Consider the following 27,197-nt stretch of genomic DNA (forward strand, 5'->3'; position numbering starts at 1 on the left):
CTCCCATCAACGGGGCTACCTAGGATCTTATGGGCAATTGCCCGGGAGAGTTTAAAGATACCGTTTGATCCAAGGTGGATTGGGTCATCCGGCTTCTTGTATCTACAGAACTGCTTGTTCAGTAGACCCTCTTCATCGACAAAACTATCAAAATCTAAAGTTCCTATCCTAGTGTTAGTATTACAGTAACCAAATAATAAACTATTAAATTCCATGGCTCTGTCATTCAGCCAGGAGGACCTAGTTGGTAGGATGGGTGAGACTATAACTTTAGAATATGGACACAAATCACAAATATTCTTGAGCTTCTTCGTCAGCTCATCAGCCCAATGTTTAACATCACCCCCTCCCCTTTTAATATTATTTACACCACAGTGTACTACAACGTTCTTGTATCCTACACAAATAGCAGGGTCTAACTGATCTATTGTGAAACATTCAACTCTTTTTCCAGGCAGTTTGTGACCAAATGTCCCTTTCCCTGCACCAAACCGGAGGAACCGGGTGTTTGAGTCACCAATAATCAATGTTGCATTGGTGCTGTTGCTAACATAACGGAACGTTATACTGAATCTTATGTCCCTCTTCTCAGTGCTCTTATCTATTCTGTGGTCCCAGAGGAACTGGGACTGCTTGCTCATGATATAAAGACTGCGTCCCTCTATCGTCTCAATGACTTCCCCATTTGTTGAGCCTTTCATTGAGAACTTAACCGAGCACTGGCTTCCTAAGGATACTGTGAAAATCGAACTGTCATGCACAAGCGAGTTCTCGTTGTCCGAGTGTTTGGGGAGAAAGCTGCTCTCATCATTGTACCGGTTGATCAAGCATTGATTAATAACTGTACCAGGGCAATGCTTCTTTATTCTTGAGGCAAGTTCAACAAGAACATCGGGGAGGTCTTCTGATTTGGGCTTAGCAGCTTTTGCCCCAGGGTAATCTTTGGAGTGAGCCGCGAAGTGGAAGTATTGGTTATGAGTCTCATGTACAAGAACAATCTACTGAACTCGTTTCTCTTCAGAGTTGACAGAGCAGCGGCCTCTCCGCTGTGCATCTGTGGCTCGGATGAGCAAACAGCACTGCACCTACTATCAAGTTGTGAGCTTGTGGACATAAATCTACAATGTCAAGCGGAACGAATCATCACCCTGTGCAACAGCGGTAGGCCCATAGTCGATCTAGCAACTGAGCAGGGCTCCATCATATTGAACTGTTCAAGGGACGATATATTTATAAGTGTGTGTGTTAAAATTGTAGAAAGCGAGGGGTTAAATCTTAAGCGGAAGATAAATCTTTCGAAAAGATAAGGCTTTATTATAGCATTTAATTTTGCTAATTTTGCTACTATTATGATAAAGGATTAAATACCAAGCATATTGAAGTGTAGTATAATGTTATTGGACTACTTTTTCTTCTTTTTTTTTTGGGTTGGGGCACCCACTTTACCTTCCTTTCGGAAGGCTACGTCCGTCTGGTGACTAACGTCTATTGGGGTCCCTCCAGTTGTAGGTGTCTCAGGGTACGGGCACTTGGCATGGGCTAGTGCTCCTTACCCTCCGGAGGATAAAGCCTGGTGAGCGACGTTTTCCCGAAGGAAAACTGTCATAATGTTCGTTCTCGGGAGAGCACCACCCATGCCTAGGTGATCTCCCGGGCGCTCTTTTAGAACAGGCTGCCCCCTGTCTTTTCTAGTGAGCAGACAGGAACCTACCGGGCATACCTGAGCATCTAGTATCTCTTGCCCAAATCTACGATTTCTTTTATTTGCGCGCGTCTTTGCGACGCGCGCGCGGTATAATGTTGACAATAAGAAGCTACCAAGCAAATTTGTGTTTTGTGAAGACCCTTTTTTGTTTAATTTGAAATTTAGCGCCGCGCGTGACTTTTCTTTGTTTGTGTGTTTGTGTTGCTTCCGTTTACCGGAGTTTTTCTGAGTGCTGATTATCCACTAGCTGGAAAAGGAGTAAGTGCTAGATATCCACTAGCTGGAAAATAACTAATTGCTAGATATCCACTAGCTGGAGCGGCCCGGGGGGCGGCGTGTGAGTGAGTGAGTGAGTGGGGGTGGGTTCGCCTGGAAATGAGACTGGTGTGATCTGATCCAGTCAGTATGGTACACTGTTGCCAGCTGACTCACCAGCAACAATGCAAGTCCAAGAAGAAAGAAGGAGAGACACTGTCCGTTATCTGGGTGAGCCACCACCGACAGTGCTCCCACTTCTGTGGGGCTGAGGGTGTTGGCTCCAAGAACCAGCCGTGAGCGAACAGCGCCTGACCCCCTCTATGGTTAACTTGAGAATAACAGGACTATGCCTTTCTCCAGGCCAATCCGTTCAGTAACCAGCTGACCCAGCACCACCTTTGGTGGAAGATGTGGTTTGGATTGGACTTCGCTAGGATTTGTCAGTTCTTCTGTAGACACTAATGCTCCCTCGAGGAAAGACACGAGCCCCGGCGAAACTGACCAAAAACGTGGCAGGGATTCTCACCCTCCATAGTTATTGGACTATGTTTATTTGAAAACAATCACCTTTAAACTAAATATTGTTGTAATAACAAGGGAATGAGTTTTTCTATTTGAACTGTTCAGTTCACAGGAAAGCAGATATGGACTGCTTTAAAACTTTTATTTTGGATAACGTTTGTTTCAGTAACCATTAAGAACCAGTGGCCTTTTGTAACTGCATCTTGCTCTATCCAGAGCCCTTGCGCTTGCAGTAGCGCGCGCCCGCCTCACGGCGGTTTCTTGACTTGTGAAACAAGCGCGCCCGCAGTGGCGCGAAAGCACGTGGTTAGGTGAAACTGCATCTTCAACCTCAGTTTCATTGTGAAACGTCAAGAGACTGGTAAAGTCAAATATTTTGTTACATAAACATTTTTATCAATTTTTGAAGGGTAGTAATTGTTTAGATCATAATTTTTATACGAAACTATTAATGTTTTTTTTTAAATAGCTATTAGCAGGGTAAAATTTGTTAAGTGTGTTTCTATAAATTTCTCTATTGGAAATTAAAGTTTTTGATCTCTACTATTTATTGTTATTAAAATGCTCATTGTAGCTAGTTATTTTTAAAAGATTTTCATCATCATACATGGTATATAAGGATAAAATAAGATTAATTCAATTAATGTTCCAAGAAGGTCCTCCAGCTTAATAATAATATAACCATGGTCAATACTCACCAACGCAATCATCCTCAATCTGTGGTAACATGCTGGCCACACATCTATCCCCCTCAGCAAGACGATTAGAATAATGACAATAATTGTCAAATGACGTAGTATATTATATAACTGTTAATATATTGACGGATGTTACTCGTCTAAATTTCTTCGAAGTAGCGCGCGCCGCTTTCTTCTCGAAATGGCCCGACGGCAAGTGTGAAGTGCTACGAAGTAGCGCGCGCCGGGCCAGACCATTAACAATGGTCAATTAATATATAAATATAAATGTTCAATGTTGTAGAGCAATTTCAAGAGAAGTGGTCCACAGGGGTCCGAAAAAGACGTACATGCACTTGGGTCCTTATCCTTGTCACTCTCAATTGGATTCAGTTTACACAAAACATAAACATTTTAGACGTACACATTGACACGATATTTATTAAAAAGGAAAAGTATAAAATCAAAAATAATACGTGCGTGTGCGGCTTGGGCCGCGCTGCATATGGCTGTATTATGGCATAAGCAATAAAAATTGATGCGTGTATTGGGGCTGGAGTACGCTTGTTTATAAATTAATGAACTATTGCATTGTAAATATTTAGAATTGACGATATATTATGATTTAATAATAAGTTTTGCAAAACTGGCTTTGGATTTAGGTATATAATTGTAATTTATTTTAAAATTTACTTTGTCGTACTAACATGAGTTAATCCTGTTTTCAAGAATGCGCGACTTTGGCGGCCAATTATTGATTTATACATAAAATTGAATCTTAAATAGAAATGCGGATATATTAAAATTTTAAATTTTCAAAACGGAGGCTTATAAATATTTTTTATATTATGATTGTAAAATGAAGGATAAAATTTTAAATTTGTTTCACTGTTCACTAAAAATTTGTTTCACTGAACTGTGCTTCAAGTCATTTTGTGCCCCAAGTGTGCCCCAGCTGTGCCCCAATTGTTTTTGCCCGACTATGCCCCAAGCTCAAGTGTGCCACAAATAAATTGTTGCCACAACTGTGCCCAAGGAATTTCAATTTTGTGCCTCAAGACCTGTGCCTAGCTAAATTACCAACTCACAACTGGCCAAGTTTTAAACTAATTACAACAAATTACGTTTATTAAATTTATAGAGCGTTATGTAATGGGATGGAAAATTTTTTACCATGTGTATTTAGTCCCCACCCTAGCTCCATAATATAAATAATTTGTATCACGTGGTGACCCCCACGGTCGCTTCACTATACTGTAGAGTTTCGACGATACAGGGGAAGCCGCGCGGGAGGTCATACAACGTATGACAATAAATAATTTGTTTCACTTCTAGATGAAAATATGTAATATATAATATCAAATCGCTATGTGAATATAATTTTTGCTATCAATAGAAAAGACTGCTAGAATAACTTGAAATGTTTCCGTTTGCTTAAGTTTTTAGTTCAAGAGGACTCTATAGGAATGTGCAGGGTGGGCCAAAAGTCAGTGGGCATTCGTTGGCCTTAATAGCTCCGCCGTGTTTTATATTTGAGAGCTGTTGCTTTGCAGATGGCGTACTGTACTTACTGGTTTGAGGATTCCGTCGTCAAAATTTGAAAACTCGAATATTTTAGACCACGCCCATTCAATATCCAATATCAAAACACCTATATTGTATTCTCTGAACATGCTGAACGCCTAATATTTTCAGAGACGGTAGATTATTAAATGTTGCATATGATCTGAAAACATGAGGCAAAACGGATTAGAAATGACGAAGTTATCAAGCATTTTCTGTATCTCGTTAACAAAATTGACTGGGAGATTATGTGACACTGTGACACGACACCTTAATTGGGCACCCTTAACAATTCCCATATTGTTTAATGGGGTGGTTAACGGGGTCACCTAATCACGTGATTATGTAAACCAATCACCTGATCACACGTAACATGAATAAACTGGTTATTCTTCATATCTCAGTCATTTCAAGACAAACGTAATTCGAATGGCCAAATACAATTCATTAAAATTTAGCTCGATCCGACTATCCAAACTATCAAATAAATTTAAAAATGAACCTTCATTTGAAAAAAATGAACTCGAATATTTTTCGATTTGACAAATTCCTCGAACCAGTGGTGGAAGTAAGTCATACCAGAAAGAATTATTTCAATTGGGCACTCAGTGACTGAGATATTAAGGCCAACGTATGCCCACTGACTTTTGGCCCACTCTATATAAAGAAATTGATCGATATGATCACGGGCGGGGTTTCAAGACTCGAGTTAATAACGAGTTTTCAAAGCTTATCTTAATAAGATTTGAAAAAAGACATAATATTCGAAAAATGACATAATATGATTTCGGCAAAGGACATTATTACTTTTATGTTTCCCTTTTTACTCAGGCATCTGCTTAACCGTTAAGTTAAACAAGAATATATCAGAATGTTTTAAAGAAATTACACGATATATATGATCATTAGCATTACTATCAATACAAACAATGTTATCAGTGTTGATGTTGGCATGGGTGCTTACTGTGCTTTAGTGCAGAAACAGAGGCACATATTAGGTGCGATGGGTGCGGGATCGCACAATTAACCGTTTTCCGCACATTTCCGCATAATTTATTGTTTTCCGCACACTTCCGCACATTTTGTAATTTTCTGCATATTTCCGCATAATTAGCATTTTCCGCGTAATTTCGCGTAATTTTGAAATTTTCGCGTTAAGATTTTCGAGTGTAAAAACCAAAATATGTTAAAAGTCGGGCCCTTTTTGGACCGTGACTCAGGCCCTTTTAGGACCGTGACTCAGGCCCTTTCGGGACCGTGACCAAGGCCCTTTTGGAACTCATACCTAGGCCACGTGACCCAGTTACCACGTGACCCAGGCCCTTTCGGGACCCTGACCCAGGCCCTTTCGGGACCGTGACCCAGGCCCTTTTGGAACTCATACCTAGGCCACGTGACCCAGTTACCACGTGACCCAGGCCCTTTTGGGACCGTGACCCAGGCCCTTTTGGAACTCATGCCTGGGCCACGTGACCCGGTTACCACGTGACCCAGGCCCTTTCGGGACCATGACCCAGGCCCTTTCGGGACCGTTACCCAGGCCCTTTCGGGACCGTTACCCAGGCCCTTTCGGGACCGTGACCCAGGCCGTTATGGAACCCTCGTCGTTACCGTACTTCGATCATACCTGCAGCCCTTTTTATCGGGTAATGAGCTCTATTCGTTGTAGCGTTGGCTTTATAGTGGGCTTAATGGATCTTGGATCAAATGGTTTACAAGTACTGACGATCAATGCCAACAAGCGTGTCACATATTTGCAATCACGCATGGGATCTAATCGACTCTATCAAGAGGCGTCTTCAAATAACTGTCTCCTGATCTCTACCAGATCAAGTCACTGTTCTCAGATAACTGAATCTCAATATAGGTTCAATCATGGTCTTAGTAAAGAACTACACCCTCAGTAACACATAAACAGACCTATTTTTGATAAGAGCGGCGGTTATACGTTTAGAATTTCCAAAGTCCTTCAGAAAATGCAAAAGAAAACCGCACAATTCCCGCACAAATTTCAAAAAATCGTCGCACATTTGCCGCATAATTGGTAAAAATTTACCGCACCTTACCGCACATTTTACCTTTATAGTCGGGTGCGGTACCGCATAATTTCGATTTTTTTACCGCACCTAATATGTGCCTCTGTGCAGAAACGTCACAGTACGGGGTGCTTTATTGCAAGATCTGCAGGAACTAATTGTCAATTAATATAAACTTGTAACATTTCTCGGATTAGTGTGATGAAATATTCTGTAGTATGTTATAACACTGAGTAGTGTAATTACGATAGCCAAGATCTGACTTATTTTTGCGGTACGGAGAGCACCTGCAGGGTAATAAAGTAGGTATTAGCGTGATTTATAAGATTCATGTCAAAGTTTTACTATTCCTTTTTTTCAACTTCACAATTCACATTCCTAGCATATTTCACCCTGACTTTTTAATGTCTGTACTGTGTTCCTACTGTTCATTTAACTTCCATTATCTCTTATATTTTTTAGGGCAATGGTTTAAGTCAATGCTGAAGAGATGGTATTGTCCTCAATACTGCGGAGGAAGAGTGTGTCAGACTCCTCCTCACAAAGCACTGACACACTTGACCAGCTCACCAGCTTTCTGAAAGAGTTGGAGAATGAAACTCTTAGTCCTTGTGCTGAATGCACACGGAGGCGGTTGTTGGATTTAGTAAGTTATTAGGAGGTGGATCTCCAGGAACATTTGAAAAAATAGCATCCCATGGTTTTTGATTTTTATGCTTCTATCAGTTCTATTTACTGCCACACACTAAGTGATACATTTAAATCGGTAATTAGAACCAACAACATTCTAATTTCTAAAATATTAAACTGTATCCAAATCATTTCAGCTGGGCAATAAACGGCAATTGAAGCTAACTATAAAGAGATTGTCCCTGCAAAGTAGCCGACTCGGGAGCACAGCGTCATCTCTGCGTAGCGACAGTCCCATCTCACCTGACATACCTGACATTCTTAGCCAGCTCAGTAATGAGTCTCAGAGATCCGTATCTACCTCTCCCATGGTATCTCCAATATTGAGTCCTATTGTATCTCCTTCCCTTCATCGGGTGTCTTTCCAAGGTACATGTGTGGTAAATTTGTCAAAATTTAGGTCGCTTTGTAGCTGTCTAGAGGTCTCAAATTATAGTGGAAATTTATCGATTATGTTTGAGGTTGAGATTTTTAATAAGATTATTTTCAGGATCTTCATCAGATGGGTATGAGATAGATGTTGACTTTATGCTGGACAGTGCCGTAAGTGATATTTTCGCTTTCTCATCTGTTGTACTGTTGTAGTCCATTGGGCATTGTCCTAAAACTACATTATGACTACATTATGACGCACTTGGGAACCTCCCACTGCTCAGTACTCAGCACATGATTGATGACTGAATAGCAGTTCACTTAATTTACAGACAGCACACTTATTTACAGACTAAACGACTCTTATATTATAGTAAGACTTATGATATTCACAACGTACCTGTACAGTCATTACACATACTACAGGCAATTTGGGTTATAGTTATTCCCATGTAGCTCTGCACAGTCACATCGTGCGCTAAAATAATAATTATAATACATTGTACACATTGTCTAGCATACGTGCAAGTTTTGAAACATTGAGGAATCAGACCTCTCAAAATGTGCAGAGTGCTAGAAATGACATCACTATATTAGACAGTGTCATTAATATGTTGTGAGTGTGTAAATTCTTAAGAAATGTAAAGCCCCCCACATCTGGGATCTGCTCTTGACAAATAGATCCATTAGGGCTCTTTACCCGTCGGACAAATAAACCTTAAATTGTCTGCTATTGTGCTGGGTTCTCTTTTACTAACATCTAAATTGTCTGAATTAAACCAGTGCTGACCTCTCCCCTCTTGTTAACTTGTTAGTGTTACAGACAACATTTAATTTACCTACTCAATTAGCAACACCACTTACTTCACGTCGCCTGTCTTCTAATTGGACGGGAAGGTAGACTTGCAGCAAGCTAGCGAGCACTGGATGTTATTGGATGTAATACTGGCTAGGTGTTTTACGTGATCACATGACAAGGCACGTGGGTTCCTATGGAAGATATTGCTTAGCGACGAGATTGAAGGTGTTTTCATCACGTGACCTGAAAGTCACAAGCTTGTTACTAAATGTGGTCATGATGATTGATGACCTTACAACCTGGTTCAACTGATTAGTGCTCTCTGCATATTGTACTTAATAAACTTTGCAGTGTGTCATCTGCAGACTTCCTCATCCAAGTAATAGAGTAAAACTAAAAGAAGTAAAAGAAATAGAAAAGGAGAAGTTTTATAAACAAACCCGAAGGTCAAGGAAAGCCCGTTTTATAAGGTGTTCTGATAGAATGAGTGTTTAGTTGTCTTACTAAGCTAGGGGAAAGGCGAAGATTATAAAAATATCGCTTTAGTTTGAGTAATTTACTAAGCATTCTATTCATAATCTCCCAGTTTCTATAAGTTCAGTAGTCTAGATAAATCTTAAACGATGTTAAACAGTTAAATCATTACTAAATGTGCTATATTGAAGATTTTGTCTGAGTCTGGTAATGTTAATACGTTACCGCTTAACTTATAGTTATGTACATAATATATATATATAGTACCACATTTTAACTTACATACGCTCCATAAATTTGAGTTAATTATTCTCATGAAATAACCACATAAAATTACTTATAATTAATGATACACTTGAGTGAATTTGCACTCATAAACTTTCTTAAGACTAATCATAATATATGCGATAATTCATCAATAACGATAAAAGCTCGAGTACTTAATTACTGCACCGAACAATCAACTAATTTACCGCTCATTATTATCCACACTGTGAATATCTAGATAAGACGGTGCGACTCCTTAACCAATTAACCAATTAACATGGTTAATTACAGTGCTCCAGCCAATCAAATCTCAGATACGCCTGACAACACGACAAACAAAATGCAGAATGAGCTAAACTCGCACGGAAACCCAATTTAGTTTTCAGCAGCCTGTAAAAACTGCCGTCACGTGGTTCTGTTCTGAGCGCTTATTGGCTGGTTCTGGTGTTGCTGTCTTCTGATTGCATGAGGAGTCATTTTGGCACAACTGACAGTCAATTTTAACTTTTATAATTTATAGCCTCGATGTTGTGGTGAAGTATATTTATAGGTATCATGTTAAAAATGTACAATCGTGTACATTGAGCTAGACATAGACGCGTTTGTTCTGATATTTCGCAGTTGACTGTGTTTTGGTTCACCCAATTCCTCACTTGGAACTTCAACGAATCACAAGTGAGTATCTCACCACGTGACTAACGCTCACCCAATCAAAACATTCTTCACAGTCACGTGATAACCCAGGTGAGCTGATGATTAAACAGGCAGTCATTAAGATGACGATAATTGCTGGCCAGATGTCACTTGTGCCTCACTACCTGCAAGCCTGGTCGTACATCTCGTTTATTAGACCTGCTTTTCATCTGTACTGTCTGATTTCTCGATTTTCCTGTAAATCGCTGCCATTTTGATCGGAAATCTAATAATAAAACAAGTTTCGGCGACCGTCTTTTTAGTTTTAACAGCGACTAATTATTTCAATTTGTCCAACATTTAGCCGGCGTGACTGGTGACAAGTTGTATCCATGTCAACTTGTCACTTTCCGTGCTAAACATGGAAAGTTCTCTTTTTCCTCTTACTGGGAGAAGTATAGCCAACATATTAAAAACATAATGAGCTGTACTTCCACAGCTTCAACCGTGAACTTAAAATAGAAGAAGTGAAAGAATTGGTATGGTTTTGAGACTAAGGAACTAAGGAACTAAAGAGTATGGAGCATGGGAAGTGTTGCTGTGACATGCGTCACACCTGGACACACCCCCAGAATGAGGGAAGTCTCAACACCAGTCGAGAAGTTTTCCAACATTCATTCACCAACTAATTATATTACAATTAGGGGGTGATACAGCATGGCACGGGTCACTGGTGTCACGAAATTGAATAGTGGCTGGTCATACCCCATACCCGGAGTCAGACCCTACTTTCTGGTAGGACCGTTACGGTTATGAGCAGCGGTTAACTCAGATGTCCGAGATTTAAAGGTAGACTAGCACAGCTACGAGTTAATATGATGCTGGTTTTAAGGAGTTGTGGAGGGCTTTAACCATGTTGTTGAGATTGCAGGGTGGTTATACTAAATCTGCTCTTTTCTTTCCAAACTTTTACATTAAGTCCTTAATTGGTATGATTGGAAAAAGAGAAAAGATGTGAAGATAAAGTTCATGCTACAAGAGTAACATGTTAGGTAATGACTGAAGTACTTTGTAGTGGTCTGAGGGTTAATACTTTAGTTAACGTACTAATTGTTTGTTTCTTTTAACTGGCACTGAGCCCAATCAAAACAAAACCTACTCGAACTTTTCTAATTAGCATTGGTTAGTAATGAGGTGATCTTATCTGTATTACAAGCTGAAGTCGTGGCGAACAGATAGTTCTTTGAAATTTTATTTTCAAAAAAATATTAGAGTCAAGTCACGTAAAAAAATCAATGACAGCTTTGGTTGGTTTTAAGTCTCTACATTATTTTCAGTTCTCCTTTCAATCCTCCTAACTGTTCTTTGTCCATGAATATAAGTCCATTCAAGTGAATGTAGCTATGTATATTGTATCCGAATAATTCGATTTTGCTACATTTTTATTACATAAATTTAGCATTGCCAATCCGGAGCCAGTAATTTTACTACTATTACGGATTTATATCGATTTCCCGGAGCGGTGAAGAAGCTGCTATCTACTCACGTGGCATCCGTCATAACCTTATCAAGCATCTTATGGACATAGGGCAGGGGTTGAAATGGTTGGAGAATTTAACATTTAGGTGGGCAACCTGGTAATCTGTCTATATGGTCGCTTAAGGGCGCTTAAAACACATTCAAGGGTCGCCTAAGTTTCCCACAAGTGTATGTACCCCAAGCGACCCTAAAGCTATCCTGAAGCAAGCACCTAGGCTTTGTGTATTAATTGTGCTTTAAAGCGAGCATTGTGCCCTAATGCTTTAATAAGGACCACCAAGTTACCTTTAAGTGTAATTCTTACTCCTCTTCCCAAGTTAGTACACTTCTATGTCCATTGCCATCTTTTGAGTTTAACGGTGTTGTAGCATATTTCTTCCCGCATATTTCTTCCCGTGGAGTTTAGTAGAAATCTCGATGGGAACTTTGATTTAAAAAGAGATAACCAGACTTGTGCGAGGGTACAACATTATCAGATCACAAGACTAAACATTCCTTTTGCACTGTAATGCTGAATGTCGATGTTCATAATTGATTCCAAAAATCCTAAATAGATCTTCATAGTTAAATGGAATCTTTAATGAACACGCACTGATTATCCCATATTCTACAGTTTAATTGAGAATTATGATTTGAATTAGTTCAACCTGATCTGCAGTTATCACCACTCAAAACCAGTCACGGATAAAATCAGAGAATTTCTGTGCAATAACTGGCCAATTATATTTGCTTTTATAATTGGGAATATTCAAACTGCGTCAACCGTCAATACGAACATTTGTTTGTATTTGCTTCTATATTGTATGTATATTCTATCGATGCAGGTCGTAGTGCTTTAAAACCCGTTTTACTTTAACTGTCCAGTTTATTTTATCCACTTTTACTTTATTAGTAGCTTCAATGTCGGATCTATTTGATCTACCTTTATTTCTTCAAAGGACGTAGGCCTTATATGATATTTATACATATTTATAGATAAGTGTCACAGTTAAGTCTTTGTCTTAAAAATTGCGAAATGTTAAGAATAGTTGAAAGTGTAGGTCTTGTCTCTCTAGAGCATGAGTATAGAGTAATGATTGTGCGATTTAATTAGATTTTCTGTCAATAGATCCGTTTTGTGTGGTTTCAAATCGGCTCGTTAACAAGATAATTGACTCCGATAATACGATAATTAAGTCCTAGTAAAACGGTAATTAACGGTGGGTTGTTAGCTCAGGGGGATTCCCACAATAATTGGGCTGCTAGAGTACAAGACTTAACAGTTTTAGAAGTTCTGAGGATTGTTGGGAGGTGAATGTCAATAATTATTGTTAATCTTGCAAATTTGAGCATTTAATTTAGACCTAACAGCATAAGCTAATTTATGTTACATTATGTAAAGTTAATATACACTAGAAGAGTGTAAAGTATAAATAATTACTATCAGTATTAGGTACCTCCCCTCCCTCCCTCCCTCCCAGTCGTGATATTGGTACGTAAATATCACGTCTGCCCTTATACTATTACTGTTCCTGTGAAGTTCCTGCGTAAGGATTCATGAACTTATCTGGTACTCGTGTCCGGGTGGAGATAAGAGCATTGACAGGGGCGTCCCTTATCACTTACTGGCCGCCATGCTGCTGGGACACTTAGTCATGCATAACTTTACATTATATATATAATAGAGTTACCATACGATATGAATGTTGGAATGACGGGAATGTTTATCTCATGTATGAACGTGCGCTATCAGTATCTGGCACCTGTATATCTCGTGATGTGTATCTCTGAGGAATATAATCTAGTTGTAATGGCTATCTTGCTAAATTATACAGAACCAGGGGACTTAATGGCGCCATCGGCAAAGACCAGTACTCTGTATTGCATCTTGTTACTTTCAGTACCAGTACCTGTATAAGTTAATTATCCCGGTTCCCGGCTGTCTTGAATCATGCTCCATAACCAGGGTACAGACAGTGCCTCTTATCTTGAATTATTTCATTATAGATCTGAAAATGCAATTATATATTCCAGCACTTCCAGTATACTAGAAGTACGATATCAGTTACCGATACAATAAAAGTAAGCCCAACCCAAGTCACAGATTACTGTGCAAAACCAGGTTAGAGTTCCCGCCAAGGACCAGGCTAGTTTATATAATAATCCGAGCGGGTCTGATCTCCCACCCGGAACAATAGTGGAAGTAGGAGCACGTCTGACATTAGATCCTAGTAATAGCACTATCCTCCAGTCTCCTGGCTCCTCAAACCTGAACATGGACCTCATATTTCCCAGATCATTGTTAGATTAACGTGAATTAGAGGTAGATTAACAGTGTGGAAGAAGGCAGCAGACTAACTGTTACTGGCGATAAGACCCGGACCAGACACTTCATGTAATATCCCTCCTCCTGCCACTTTAAACAGGGTTTTAAGGTTAGAGTTCTGAAATGTCGCAAATGTCGTACATGTACGATATGTTGTACAGTTGTTGTAGCCAGGGTCGGGACTCTACTGCACTATAAGAAGAAGTTACCTCGGAGTGATGGTCTGGTATATTTGGAGTGGTGTTTGGCGGTGAATGTCGTGTTTGCTAGCGAGTTCTTGGTACGGTCCTAGGTTTTAAAAGTTTCACTGCATCATTCAGAAGACTGGTGTGTCATGATAAACACACAGCATGGTGCGTGGTTATAGCGTTCTGCGTTATTGTGATGAGAGATTGTCAGATAGCTCGTTAACAGAAGGACTACGAATCACATAAAGATTGACTTGGTGCTCAGAAATCCCAGAATGCCTCCCCCAATCTAGCCACTCTGCCGTTAACTCTTCAATTTCACTCTTCCCCTCGTCTAGGAGCAACCGGCGGTGGCGCCAAGTTGTGGCGGTCTTGTAATCTCACAAAGTTTACCCGGGTTAGGAGCCGGGCAAATTGTAGTGCTCTTTTTAAAGTTGATAAATACTGTTATACCTGTGCTGCGCGGACAGAAGGCTTGACTCGGACAGGAGAGCGTGGGAGATGATTGCAAAAATAACCGAGCATTTTTAAAGTTTATTTTTAAATACAATCTCTAAATAGGTCACTGAGCAATCTTTAACAATACTTGGATAAATAAACGTACAATGTTTTAACTCTTATCACACCGTTACAAATGAAATACCCGTGAACTAGCAGCCGTGTAGCTAATTAATCTGTAAATTGCCGTATGACATTTGCAATTACCCAAACCGCCTAGTTTTTCCCACAAACACACTAGATAATGCTATTTATCAGATGTATGGCTTCAACAGTACAAATTTAAAGCGTGTTGCTGCTGGGTGTTTGTATTTGAGAACGGGCGGCAAGTTCCAAACATATTTGTAGTGACGTGTGTTAGCTCGTCTGTTTGTTTGTACCTTTTTAAAAATGAAACATGTTTATTCTAGTGAGCATAATTCTACGTTCAAGGTGTTGCAACTTTAAAACCGTCCCCATGCACATTTTTATCCTTCCTGTCTGAAGCATGTTAAGTGCATAGATTAATGCATATTCATCCTGTCGAGAGAATACTTTACATACTTAATTATTCCGTACAGAGTAGACATTCCAAGTACAATCTAGAGTTTCAAAACTTTAACAAGGCTTAATACTCTTACGACAAGGCAGAAATCATAAGGAAATCACTTATAACTCAAATTACATGCCTGCATCGGACTGTGGAATTTCTCACTAAACTAGTTGGTGTTGCGAAGACATCCGCACGGCATGTTGCAAGAAGGAGCGGATGAAACTATTTCTTAATTTCCGATAATCGTTAGGTGTTGACAGGTTCTCCCTGGGCTCAACTTTTAGTTCAACCCACTTCTTGGTTGTATACTGTAGAGTTGGCTTAGAGTTGGCTTCCCCAGATCTCAGTTAGTTCGTTTGGGTTATGTATGGCGTTTCTTGTAGTACAACTGTTGCTGTTTTAGACTAATGAGATCCCAAACCGTGCCGTGGTGTAACTTTGCTCTGTTTTAGACTAATGGAGGGGTCTCAAACCGTTAGTCTGATATTTCTGTCCACTGCACCGGTACGGTTATTTTATACCGGATAACTTTGTTTTCAAAACATACGACCTCGTTTAATTTAGGTGTGGCACAATTATATCAAAGACCCTGATATTTTATCAGACGTGTTGCTATATTTTAAAAGTTATTATGAATTGACAGAATCTAAATGATCAAAATCAACTGATCAGGCTCTCCCTCTCCCTCTCCCTCTCCCTCTCCCTCTCCCTCTCCCTCTCCCTCTCCCTCTCCCTCTCCCACTCCCTCTCCCTCTCCCTCTCCCTCTCCCTCTCCCTCTCCCTCTCCCTCTCCCTCTCCCTCTCCCTCTCCCTCTCCCTCTCCCTCTCCCTCTCCCTCTCCCTCTCCCTCTCCCTCTCCCTCTCCCTCTCCCTCTCCCTCTCCCTCTCCCTCTCCCTCTCCCTCTCCCTCTCCTTCTCCCTCTCCATTTTCGGATAATGCCTACATCTAATGTTGTGTCATACAGATTTCAGCCAACTCAAAATATCAAACTTTCTCATAATTTTAACTGATAAGATATCGGGTGTGGGCCAATCCCCAGCGCTACAAGTTAACATTTTGCCTGAACTAAAGATGAAAACAGATCATTTACCTAATTCCCGTGAGACATGTTATATTATAAGCCGTACAGCTTACCCTAACCTTAGTGAACAGTGCAGCTTACCCTAACCTTAGTGAACAGTTGAGGAGATGTTTGAGTTAGAAGAAGAAGACCTGGAGGAAGAATATGATTATGCTGACGAAATGCCCTTGGATATGGTTGCTATAGCGACACACGAACTCCAGGATACGGACTATGATAGTCCGCATGTTGATGCTGAGGTACGTCTGCGATTTTATCACTCCGTCTTGAAAAAGCATGATCTCAATTTGAGACGCTGAAAAACCGCTCAGGTTTTTTTATCGGCTGAACTTTGACTGTAGCATTTAACAAGTCAAAAATTTCGCGCCCATTTGTAACGTGGACAGATTGGTGAGTCTTTCCTCGATGTCAATCAGATATAAAGTTACATTATTTCTGTACTCTCATCTCTGTTTATTTGACGGGCACGTACTGGCATCCTTATAATTGCTTAGATTTATCGGACAATTTTTAAATAAATAAATAATTAAAAGATAATCGCTGTAAGCCCTAAAATACTAATCTTAAGTACCCTTATCAGAGATCCACTACGCTTTCAGCTGTGCGTCGGAATATTTTTCCGGCTGCCATCTAATATTGACAGAGTAATTTCTGAAACAATAAAATAACGTTTTGTTGTAAGACAATAGACCGATAGAAAGATTATGTAATCATTTTCACGCTTTATTATTTACCACTATCGCCCTATTACCACTCAAAGAAGGGCTTGTAACTTGGTCTTGGTGTAAAACTGCCATTTTGAAAGATTGGACGTTTAATAAGTTAATCAAAGTGACCGGTTCGTTTTGATACATAAATTAAGCAGCTAACCGCAGCGACAGAGGGGAGAACGGTCGCTATGCATTGAGGTCTGATTTTTGTTCAACCCTTTATCAAGGGTTGAACAAAATCCATTTGATCCATTTTTGTCAAAATGGATCAGGTCGGCTCAAATGATAAACGTGATATCATGGGTTTAGTCTTTGTCCTGACCCCACAAATGTTCTGTCTTGGCAGGTGATCTTGGTAATAATGTTTTCAGGGTAAGGGCCTGCAATAGATTTGGGCGTATGCGGTGTATTGGTGTTCACATATGCAAATATATAGTCTCGATCTTGAGTTGTGTGTAACCGATCTGGTAAAATCACACCCATATCATGATGTGGTATTGTTTAACAAAGAATATAAAACAACTACCCTCTCTCTCTGCCACCTCTCTCACCCCCTGTCATGGGAAACTGTTGTGGTCGCACCGGGTCATGAAGATGTCTTGTTTTAGTAGGGTTGTGTGTAGAGGTATTGTCGTGCACTGCTCTATGAAGCAACTTCACTGACACATCATACACTAACCCCTCCCCTGGCATAGTGCCAACATAACCGCATATCGCTACTAAAAACTACTACAGCAGATCGTTGGTATAAAATTAGGGTGACATGTTGGGTGAGGTGAGTGGTGATTGGGAGGTATGAGGCACATGACGTGTCGCTGGTAAAAGCACACGGCAGATCTTTGTTATAAAATAAGGGTGAAATGTTAACTGAGGTGAAGGTTGATTAGGAGAAGGTTGATGACGCGAGGGAGATCAATGGGTCCATTGTTCGGAGTACTCAACCGTTGGGGAGTTGGGGAGTTTTAAAATATCATCTACCTAGTCCTATACTTGTGGGGTTTTTGTACTGTATGTAGAAACGGTGAACACATCTGGGATAATCTCTTTCTCACCCTCCTCACCTTCCTCACCCTTGAGCATGAGCTAATCTGTACCTTAAACCCTCTGTTTCACTTTCAGACTCCTGACCATCACTTGACCATTTGTCCTGACTTACTTTTGACAAGTATTCTGACTGCTGAGTCTAGAGTTTTAACAAGAAATGTTAGAACTGACATTATATGTTATGCATCAGGTTGAGTGATAACTTTCAGTAGTTATCACTATTACATACAAATGAGCTTTGAGTTGTCACCATCATCAGTAATCACGGACATGCTTATTGAAATTGTATCGCAAAATGTAGATAAAATGTTCACTGCTATAGAATGAATATCTAGTCTTATAAATGAGTCTTTTTACACATAATAGAGTGTATAGAGAAGCTGCCGAAGTGTCTTGGCTTAATACCATGATGAATGTTTTGTCATTGATTTGCTAGAGACCCCAGAGCCATGTTAATGATATGGAACCTAGAAACTACAATGATCCGGACGCTACAGGTAGCTTTGAACGGAGATTCTGGGTGAGGTTCTGAAAATTAGAGGCCGAAGAAATATGTACAGGGACTATTTGAGTATTTAGTATTTACATACGTTAATGATGTGTCTAGTCACTAGTGAGTTGTGCAGGGAGATTGGAGAACCAATGGATTTGTGGAGATTAATGATATTCTGATTTCGTCGAGAAGTCGAAAGAATTGAAACCGTTTTGACAAGATCAAAAAATGTGCTGCGATGGTTGTAAACAGTAAGGAGTTCATTGCGTCATCATGATTTGTTCACAAATATGGACCCCATTAAATCACGAACACTGCCACTGCCATGTTAAACATCAAATGCCTTTCAATCTGCACCCCGGAAAACTGCTCTCAATTGGCTATTCACCAAAATATGTGATTCATATCTAGAGTTCAGGAAAGTGGTGATCTTCAGTGGTTGGTGAAGAAGTGGTTAATGTGTTGTGTTTGTTTTACATTTGTTAGATAAACAAAGGTGAGAACAGTAGAACACTGCAGAATGATGCTTCATGAGAATAACAAAACTAGTCTTTACCGGGCGTGTTGTAGTGGTGCTGGGATCGCTAATTGATTATAATTACCTTTAAAAAACAAATATTAACTGATTTAATATATGACTTGAAGTCTTCTCAGAAGGTCAACTCTTCATGGGCCAAGGGTGCAGCTACACTACTATTGAGTATTGGTTCATCACTTAGAAATAACACGAACGAACCTGTCTGCGTAACTCAATAACGTTTTATCCAGACAACATATTTGTAAAGGACTAATACCATTGTCATTCTAGTTGACTACCTCCTTTGTAAGTATCCTGGCTACTACTAGATCATCAACAGATCTTTAGAAATGTGCCATCTTCAGCTCCGTTAAAACATTCTGCAAAATATTCTCCACCTGGCGAGTGTTGGTCACTCCTTTTTTTAGGGGCTACTACTTCACTACTTGGATATATGACGTGTCTAATACGATCACTGCAATTTACTAATTTAGGGCTCATCCCAAAATAGATGTTTAATCTTATTTCTCTTAGTTCTTTGATCACAAAATTGTCAAAAACTCATTACTACCGCCATATAAATCTATAAAGATCAAAGCTTCAGCAAGTCTATGTGACCATTAAAGACCGGTAATATCTGAAACTCTGTGATTATAATTCGGCACCAGCTCCAAGTATCTTTTGCCTTTGACATTCCCAATATAATTCCCACATCTCTACCACTCCCTGAACGATAACTGAAGGGTTCACACCGCTCAGCGGTTAGACACCCACCACCCACCTTATCACGTTTTCACCCAGGTGAAGCACCTGTTGAGCGACCCCTCCGGGGGTCCAGCCCGGCCCCGCTGGCACCCTGGCCATAGTTACTAAACTAATTTGCCATCCATCAATACTGGGTTTCATGAAATCTTATCAGAGCCATCTAACACGGGTAAGTTTGTGCAGAACTGATTGGGTTTCTGTAATGAATTGTTTCGAGGTAATGTGTACTAGTTAGCACCCTGTGTATCTCTGATGGTCACGTGGGCTCTGATCCAGTGTTGTCCGGACTGGTATCACGTGGGCTCTGATCCAGTGTTGTCCGGACTGGTATCACGTGGGCTCTGATCCAGTGTTGTCCGGACTGGTATCACGTGGGCTCTGATCCAGTGTTGTTGAGACTGGTAGTGGTACCAGATGTGCCCTTGTATAGATCTGGAGTAACTGTGGGGGGTGTGAGGGGATGTGAGATACGTGGTAATAACTGTGGTAATACTAGCTCTAGATGAGTGTCCCACCTTGTAAAGGTAGTCAGAGCTGAACCCTGGAGTTGCTAGTACATGGTGTGGGAGAGGATTCAGTTCAGTGATTACCTGGTATTTGATTAATTGAGTTTTCACTGATAAAAATAGTAGTTCCGTAATAGCCTAGTATCCCGATACGGTGATATTATCAGAAAATTTGATTTCACAGTCGTGATCTCTGTCTGTGTTCATTAAAAAATCAAATAATTGAGTTTCTATTTGAATCTGGAGTCCCAGATGGCAGTTAGGAATTATCTATTGAGAACTACTCAGTAGTCTGTTACAGATTTAAGCCACCCCTATCTGAGTATTCCAATAAGAATACAAATTCCCTCAGTTATCAACAGGTTAAATAAAATATAATTACAGAGTTACAGCCGATGAATTGCTATTTAAGTGTAGCATAGCTGTAGTGTAGCTGAGTAAACAAATAACGGTCCCGTGCTCCCGGATAATGACAGTAATCACTCAAATAATGCTGAAACAATTCATTACATATTTGAAACACTTGTTGCAGGAAGTTGTGATAACACTTGTTGTGTAAATTCAAATACCTCAGCTTGTTAAGGGGGCATACCCCAAATCTGTCCAGACCTAATGACCTCATAGGCAGTTCAGTGACCTTCTAGCGCACCGTTTCCACACCAAAAAAAATTATTTTGAGAATTCCCATTTTTGTAATCGAGCATTTCCTGGTTAAGAGTGCAATTTTCGGAAAAAATTATTTTGTGGTTGAGACGCTATAAGTTAATTATTTCTTTCGGTATCGGGTTGAAATTTTGCTCGCCGTTTATTCACATCTATGTCAAGGTGTGTGTAAAATCTTGATATCGTATCTAAAAAGGCTGGTGTGTTATGAATTTTTAAAGTCAAAAAGCTAAAATTGTCCTTTTCAGGCTTTTTGGCTTTGCAGATAAAAAATCACATTTTCTCCCATAACTCCAAAGGGAAGCAGTTTAGGGTGTTTTTTTGTTCATAACTCATATATAAATGTGCTAGTTGCGGTTATTTTGCACCCTTCAAAAAGTCACTAGCACATTCCTATCAAAATTTTAGAAAAATCAGTAAATATTAAAAACAAAAAATGTGCCTAAATTTGTTGTTTGGCTTTGAGGTCCAATAGATCAGAAGGTGAATGAGTAAGAACATTTTTGAGGGCATCAAAAACTGCGCCAGAATTCAGAGAACAATTTGATGTCAAGCATCAAATAATCCGATCTTCCCTGACTGACTTTTTGTTAAAATAAGCCTGAAAAGGACAATTTTAGCTTTTTGACTTTAAAAATTCATAACACACCAGCCTTTTTAGATACGATTTCAAGATTTTACACACACCTTGACATAGATGTGAATAAACGGCGAGCAAAATTTCAACCCGATACCGAAAGAAATAATTAACTTATAGCGTCTCAACCACAAAATAATTTTTTCCGAAAATTGCACTCTTAACCAGGAAATGCTCGATTACAAAAATGGGAATTCTCAAAATAATTTTTTTTGTGTGGAAACGGTGCGCTAGAAGGTCACTGAACTGCCTATGAGGTCATTTGGTCTGGACGGCACAAACCACTGTTTTGGGATATGCCCCCTTAAGTGTGGTCCTGTTCGTAGTGAAAAGAGTGGCTTTGACAGACGATATAAATGATATGCAGTGTACTCTACATGTATCTGTGTTACTACACTACTAATGTACGGAACCTTGGACCACTATGTTACAGCTACCAATATGTTAGTAGTGTGTTATTATGTACGGCAGCATGTGTAGAGAGAATGAGAGAGTGACCGATTTAATCTTCAAGTTTAAATGACTCAAAATAATTCTGCTAATCGTTTTAGAAATAATTACCCATGACAGTCGTGTTACTTGAGAAACATTGAACACCACCGGGTCCTTCGTCAGAATATGTTCTGACCTGACTCTACCTCAAGTTTGGGGAATCAGCCAAAAAAAGATCGCAACTGAAGGTTTTTATGTAGTACCATCATATTTCACTGCAATCTCCAGGACCCTTGGACCTTGAGGGGTCAACAGCCCGTATTAATTAATATTACATGTTCGAGACACATATCGCGATATATTGCAAAGAAATTAGCTTAAGCTGTATTAAAACATGTGACGCTCTCGTTTTGAAAAGTCACGGAGGAGACGTCACTCGTCAAAATAACTGGAAACATTTTGAACTCTGATCATCCTGTGACTTGTGAGATCATGAGTTTTAAAATTTTAACTTTTTAATTTTTAAGTTTAGATAACTGCTCTATTGCATCTATATTTTATAACTATCATTTTCAAACTGTGCTTGTACTGAAATTTCCAATTATTGCATACTTCGTTTTCACAATTTAAAAACAAAATCGTCCACAATAAAATAAAAGATTCAGTCCTTACTCCGAGCCCCAAGGAATCTCATTCGCCGTTTTTTTCGTCTTAATCTACACTCTTTTCACTCTGAAACATCTACATCATGTATCTGACGAAAACAAGCACCCCGATTGATCACGTGATGTTTCTGACCGTTTTCATTGGCTGCACATGAAGAAATCAAACGTTCTGATTGGCTCCTGAGCTTGGAAAACGCCTGTTTGTAACAGCGCCGACCTCGCACTCTTCGTATGCACATATATTATGAAATTTATAAACAAATACACATAATAAGTGCTGCTGTGTTAAGTGTGTTTAAATACTTGTGGCAAGAAGATCTCCCGCACTTTCGGAGATGATCATGGGCAGTGTAGTCAATGATCGCTGTTGCTCTGAAAATCGTCATGCTCAAGAGAAAGAGTCAACAGAGTTAAACTACATGTCAAGATTTATTGTGGATTAAAACATTGGTATCTTCGCTAATCAGAGGAGATAAATTACAATAAACATTCATCAGCCATGCAAGCAAATCTTATAATACTGTAACAATGCACAATGTGCATTCAGACATTCTGACATTTACAGTGATCAGTACCACGTTTACACTGATACATACAGCAAAATGTTGCCAAAACCTACATCAGGGTCTGTCTTATTGTCCTATGACTTCATACCTAAAGTTACAGCCCTGCACCATCGACTGATCCCAATTTAACCTCAGTCCTAATTTCTTACTGACCTTATTACTGCCATCCGGGCCATTCCTTACTGACTCACTGCTAACCCACCTCAGATTGCTCATAAACCGGGTAACGTTCAGTACTCTAATTATGATAAGATTACATAGCGCGTACTGTTACTAGATAACTATGATAGTGATATATTAGCTGAACAATACCACCTCTGCCCTCTACTAGACACAGATAACACTATAACACATCATTTCACACCACCACCCGACACTTCACACCATTTACCCTCGCAAGATTCACCGCTCCTAGGTGGCACTGGTACACCAGGCTGGTAGCACATTGGTAGCACATGCCCACCACCAGTCCAACTTACAATATCCCCCAACACACACATCTGTGTTCTGTATCCCTCCCCTATAATTATCTATAACACTGTGCTGTGACGGGGTTAACAGATAGTACCTGTTAACTCCGTCAGATACAGGGGTGGTGTGTATCCAGGTGTTAAACTGATGTGAGAGGAGGTGTCGTAGAGTACTGGTGAGATACTGACAGACATAATATTAACCATATTATCTACCTGACAGACAGAACTGTTAAAATAATACTCCCCAGGGGTGGCAGGATTGTGAAAGTCTTTAAGAATATTACAACTGTCTGTATGATAAGACTCGGAATTGTCAAGGTTTTTTCAAGGTTTGATTGGTTAATTAATTGGAGTCCCAGTTCTTATCGTGAAATTGTTAGTTGGTTGGTGGGGCTGACTGTTAGGAGTTCTTAATCTTAGTGATTTAACTTGTAGATAATGGTACATTTAACAGCGACAAATGAAACTAACTGAACAGATAATTTTTAAAAGTTTTGATTTGATAAGGTTTTTACATTACTGCCGACTGCCTGACTCAAAAATACATCCAATAAGATATATTTCATACTTGGATAACAGAAAAGTAGACTTTGGTCTCATCTACAATCAGAGAAAATCCAAATTACATCATTTATAATTGATGTAAATCTGTGTACTGTATAAATACAGTACACATTTACTATATTAACTTATCAACGAGTTCATAAATGAAATAAAGGGGTTATTAAGTGGTTTTTGATTCATTTCCGAGGAACCATGTGTCATTATGAATATGTCTGTTGAAAATACAATAAAGTCTCCTATTTCTACTGATAACCCTGATTGACCAACTTCACATATTTTTACAAATTTATTCCTAAGTAAAAGTTCTCGTCTATCAAATTTTTGTTTGTGGCTTGCTTTTCAATCTATTTGTTGAGTAGATACAGTACAAATGCTGTCCTCGCACATTATCAGTAATATCTTAACGTATCTTCTATAACGTTCTAGATAAAGCTATATTTAATAATCCACTCATCCTAATATCTGAGAGGCTCCTCACAAGCCTTCTCCATCACGTGACTCAACACGTGACTCTACTAAGACTGAACATTTAGGACAGCTCTCCTGTTGGCAGGTTGCCGTACTTATTATGACGAAGTGATCTTGCTTCTTAATCAGAGATTAAATGACATTACGTCTTTTGTCTGACGATTGATGTGTTGTACTTATTAGTACGCACTATTAACATAATAATAAATAACATGCAAATGAATATTATTCCAAGAAATTACACTATGTTAGAAGTATTTGGGAGGTGCACTTGCCCTAAATGTAATGCACTTTGAAAATTAAGTGCATGACATTAAACGTGCAAGAACTAACAGACGAATCGTAAAAATATAAAGCCGTTTTAAGTAGATTTATCTAGAGCTACCGGAAATGTCACGCCTATGATTAATTTTAAATCATATCGTATCCTATGTTTGATTCGTCTGATTTTAATTTTTCCCTAATCTATTCTAATTTCAGGAAGAACCAGAGACTTTTATCAGAGCCCCCATACCCAAACGCTTCAGGAAGAAGTAAGTACCCTAATATTTGAGAAATTTTAACCACTTATCATTCTCGAACTTTTGAAGAACCACTTAAATTATATTATCATTCTCGAACATATGAGAATTTCTGAAGGGTTCGAATAAATACAAATTGTATTTTAGACAATTTAGTTTTAATGGTTGGTTCTTCAGAATGTATTGAGAGCACAAGTATGCAATCTTGTGTTTTAAAGCTATTATACACACTTTCTAGTTCTACAGAATAAAATCATTATTTCACAACTGTGTGATATTGCAATTCTTTAGCATTTACCCACAATCTGTACATTAAATTGTACAAGTTTGTTCATGCCAGTTTATACAAAGCTCCTAGGTGGGAGTAACCCTCAATCTTACGTACCTCACTAAAGTTTGAAACATACAGCGTCCCTTATGTTACTGTACATAGAGGTACATATATTCAATATTCATAGTACACTGCCTAGTACTATGGTAGGTCACGTGGTGTACCTAGTGCAAGGTCACGAGGTGGCAGCCTGGTCCATTAACTAATTTGCCATCAACAAAAGGTTGCGGCTTCCAAGTCATTTGACCATAACATTTGAGGTCTACTGTGCAATTTGGGTCCTTTTTTCACGATTTTAACTGAAAGTGCATGTGCTCCGTGGGAAATCAGGTACAACAGTTGGCAAAAAAGTTACATTAATTTTTGCAGAGTGACTGCATGGTTGCGAAATGACTACATGAGTGATGAACGCTGAAAAGTAGTAAATAATTGTAACAAAATATTTGACGACGGAAAAAATATTTTTGAAAGCGTTTATTAAAATCACCTTCAAGCCTAAGCCATGAACAAATCTATAAGATTTAACATTTGCATACCAATAGGTCACCATTACACATAAATTCACTATCGAAATATGTTTTATCACAACTATATAAAATATGAACTAAGCCATGATAATTTGTTAATTGAATTTCTGACTCAAACCAGCTTAACAGTGTTAATTTGCAAACGGTGATGGTAGAACGGTTTCTTATCCGGTAGCAGCACTAAATTAAAACTTGTGTTTAAAGTTGTCCAATCGCGGTTCTAAGCAGTTCATGCATACAGCATTAACTCATCTATTTGACGGTTTACCTTTCTAATTAGAACACAGCTTGACCAGGCCACACATTTCGTCTTATACATGTTGTAGTTTGTGAGACAGCAGCTGCTTTTATATGACCTACCGGCGGGAGCCTATCCGGGAAGTTTCCCCCGGGAAACCAGCTATTGAGTACTTCGAGGAGAGGCGAGCACAGATGCACCTGACACTGAAGAAAAGTAGCAGTGCAGGAGGGGACATATCTAGATATAGATATTATGCCAGGTGAGGGTTTCCTGTTGTTGGTGGGTTCTAGAGTTGATATTTACTTTGAGTATGGCATGGGGAGCAGGGCCCATCCCGCAAATCTTACGTCAATCAGATCACGTTGATTTATATTTAGTGTTAACAATATTGCTGCTCGATTGTCATCTTTACTTGTTTAAATTTTGGCTTCCCTTTTGACTTTATTGTACCGTAGTTTTTGTTTGTACCAGATATCCTGCAAAATATATCAGGGTAGGTCAGGGACAAAAGGATTTCGCGGCGATTTTGGCCAAAAATCGCGATACCACGAATTACATTTCGCGGTATATTAAACTATACATAAAATTTGTCGCAAATAATGGGAAAATTCGCGATTCCGTACATGCCGCGATTCCCTTTTGTCCCTGGGGTAGGTGTTTTATAGAACTTCAAAATGTTATAAGATATGTAATAATGCTTCATGGTTAGCCACCATAAAATTGGGTGGTGATCGAACGTCTGACGACTCATTGCTCTGTTTTAAATATACGTCTGTTCCATAGCAAGCTTAAAACCGAGGAGAGGGTTTTAATTTTCAGCTATCTCAGGGGCCTATTTAAACAGATAACACTGACTTGTACTGTAACTTATACTGTGACTTTAGTTAGTTCAAATTATTTTACCTCTGGCAGACCCTCAATAAATTGTTTGTTT

General features: G+C 39.3%; 1 protein-coding gene across 4 annotated transcripts in view; it reads left to right on the top strand.

The window, feature by feature from the left end:
* Positions 1-27,197, top strand: part of LOC134813402 (serine-rich adhesin for platelets-like) — an 87,503-nt gene that overhangs the window by 16,056 nt on the left and 44,250 nt on the right. For 2 of the 4 annotated variants that reach the window (XM_063821142.1, XM_063821144.1), the window contains exons 1-2: positions 16,237-16,379; positions 25,124-25,176. In XM_063821142.1, the coding sequence (XP_063677212.1) occupies positions 16,248-16,379; positions 25,124-25,176 (185 nt within the window). In that variant the 5' untranslated portion in view covers positions 16,237-16,247. Of the gene's footprint in view, positions 1-6,965; positions 7,064-7,223; positions 7,408-7,588; positions 7,821-7,941; positions 7,995-16,236; positions 16,380-25,123; positions 25,177-27,197 lie in introns of those variants that run through there. The other 2 variants (XM_063821143.1, XM_063821141.1) reach the window with 2 other exon arrangements.

This window comes from Bolinopsis microptera, chromosome 3, assembly GCF_026151205.1.
Source record: "Bolinopsis microptera isolate Bmic1 chromosome 3, MBARI_Bmic_1.0, whole genome shotgun sequence".
In the NCBI taxonomy this organism is placed as follows: Eukaryota; Metazoa; Ctenophora; class Tentaculata; order Lobata; family Bolinopsidae; genus Bolinopsis; species Bolinopsis microptera.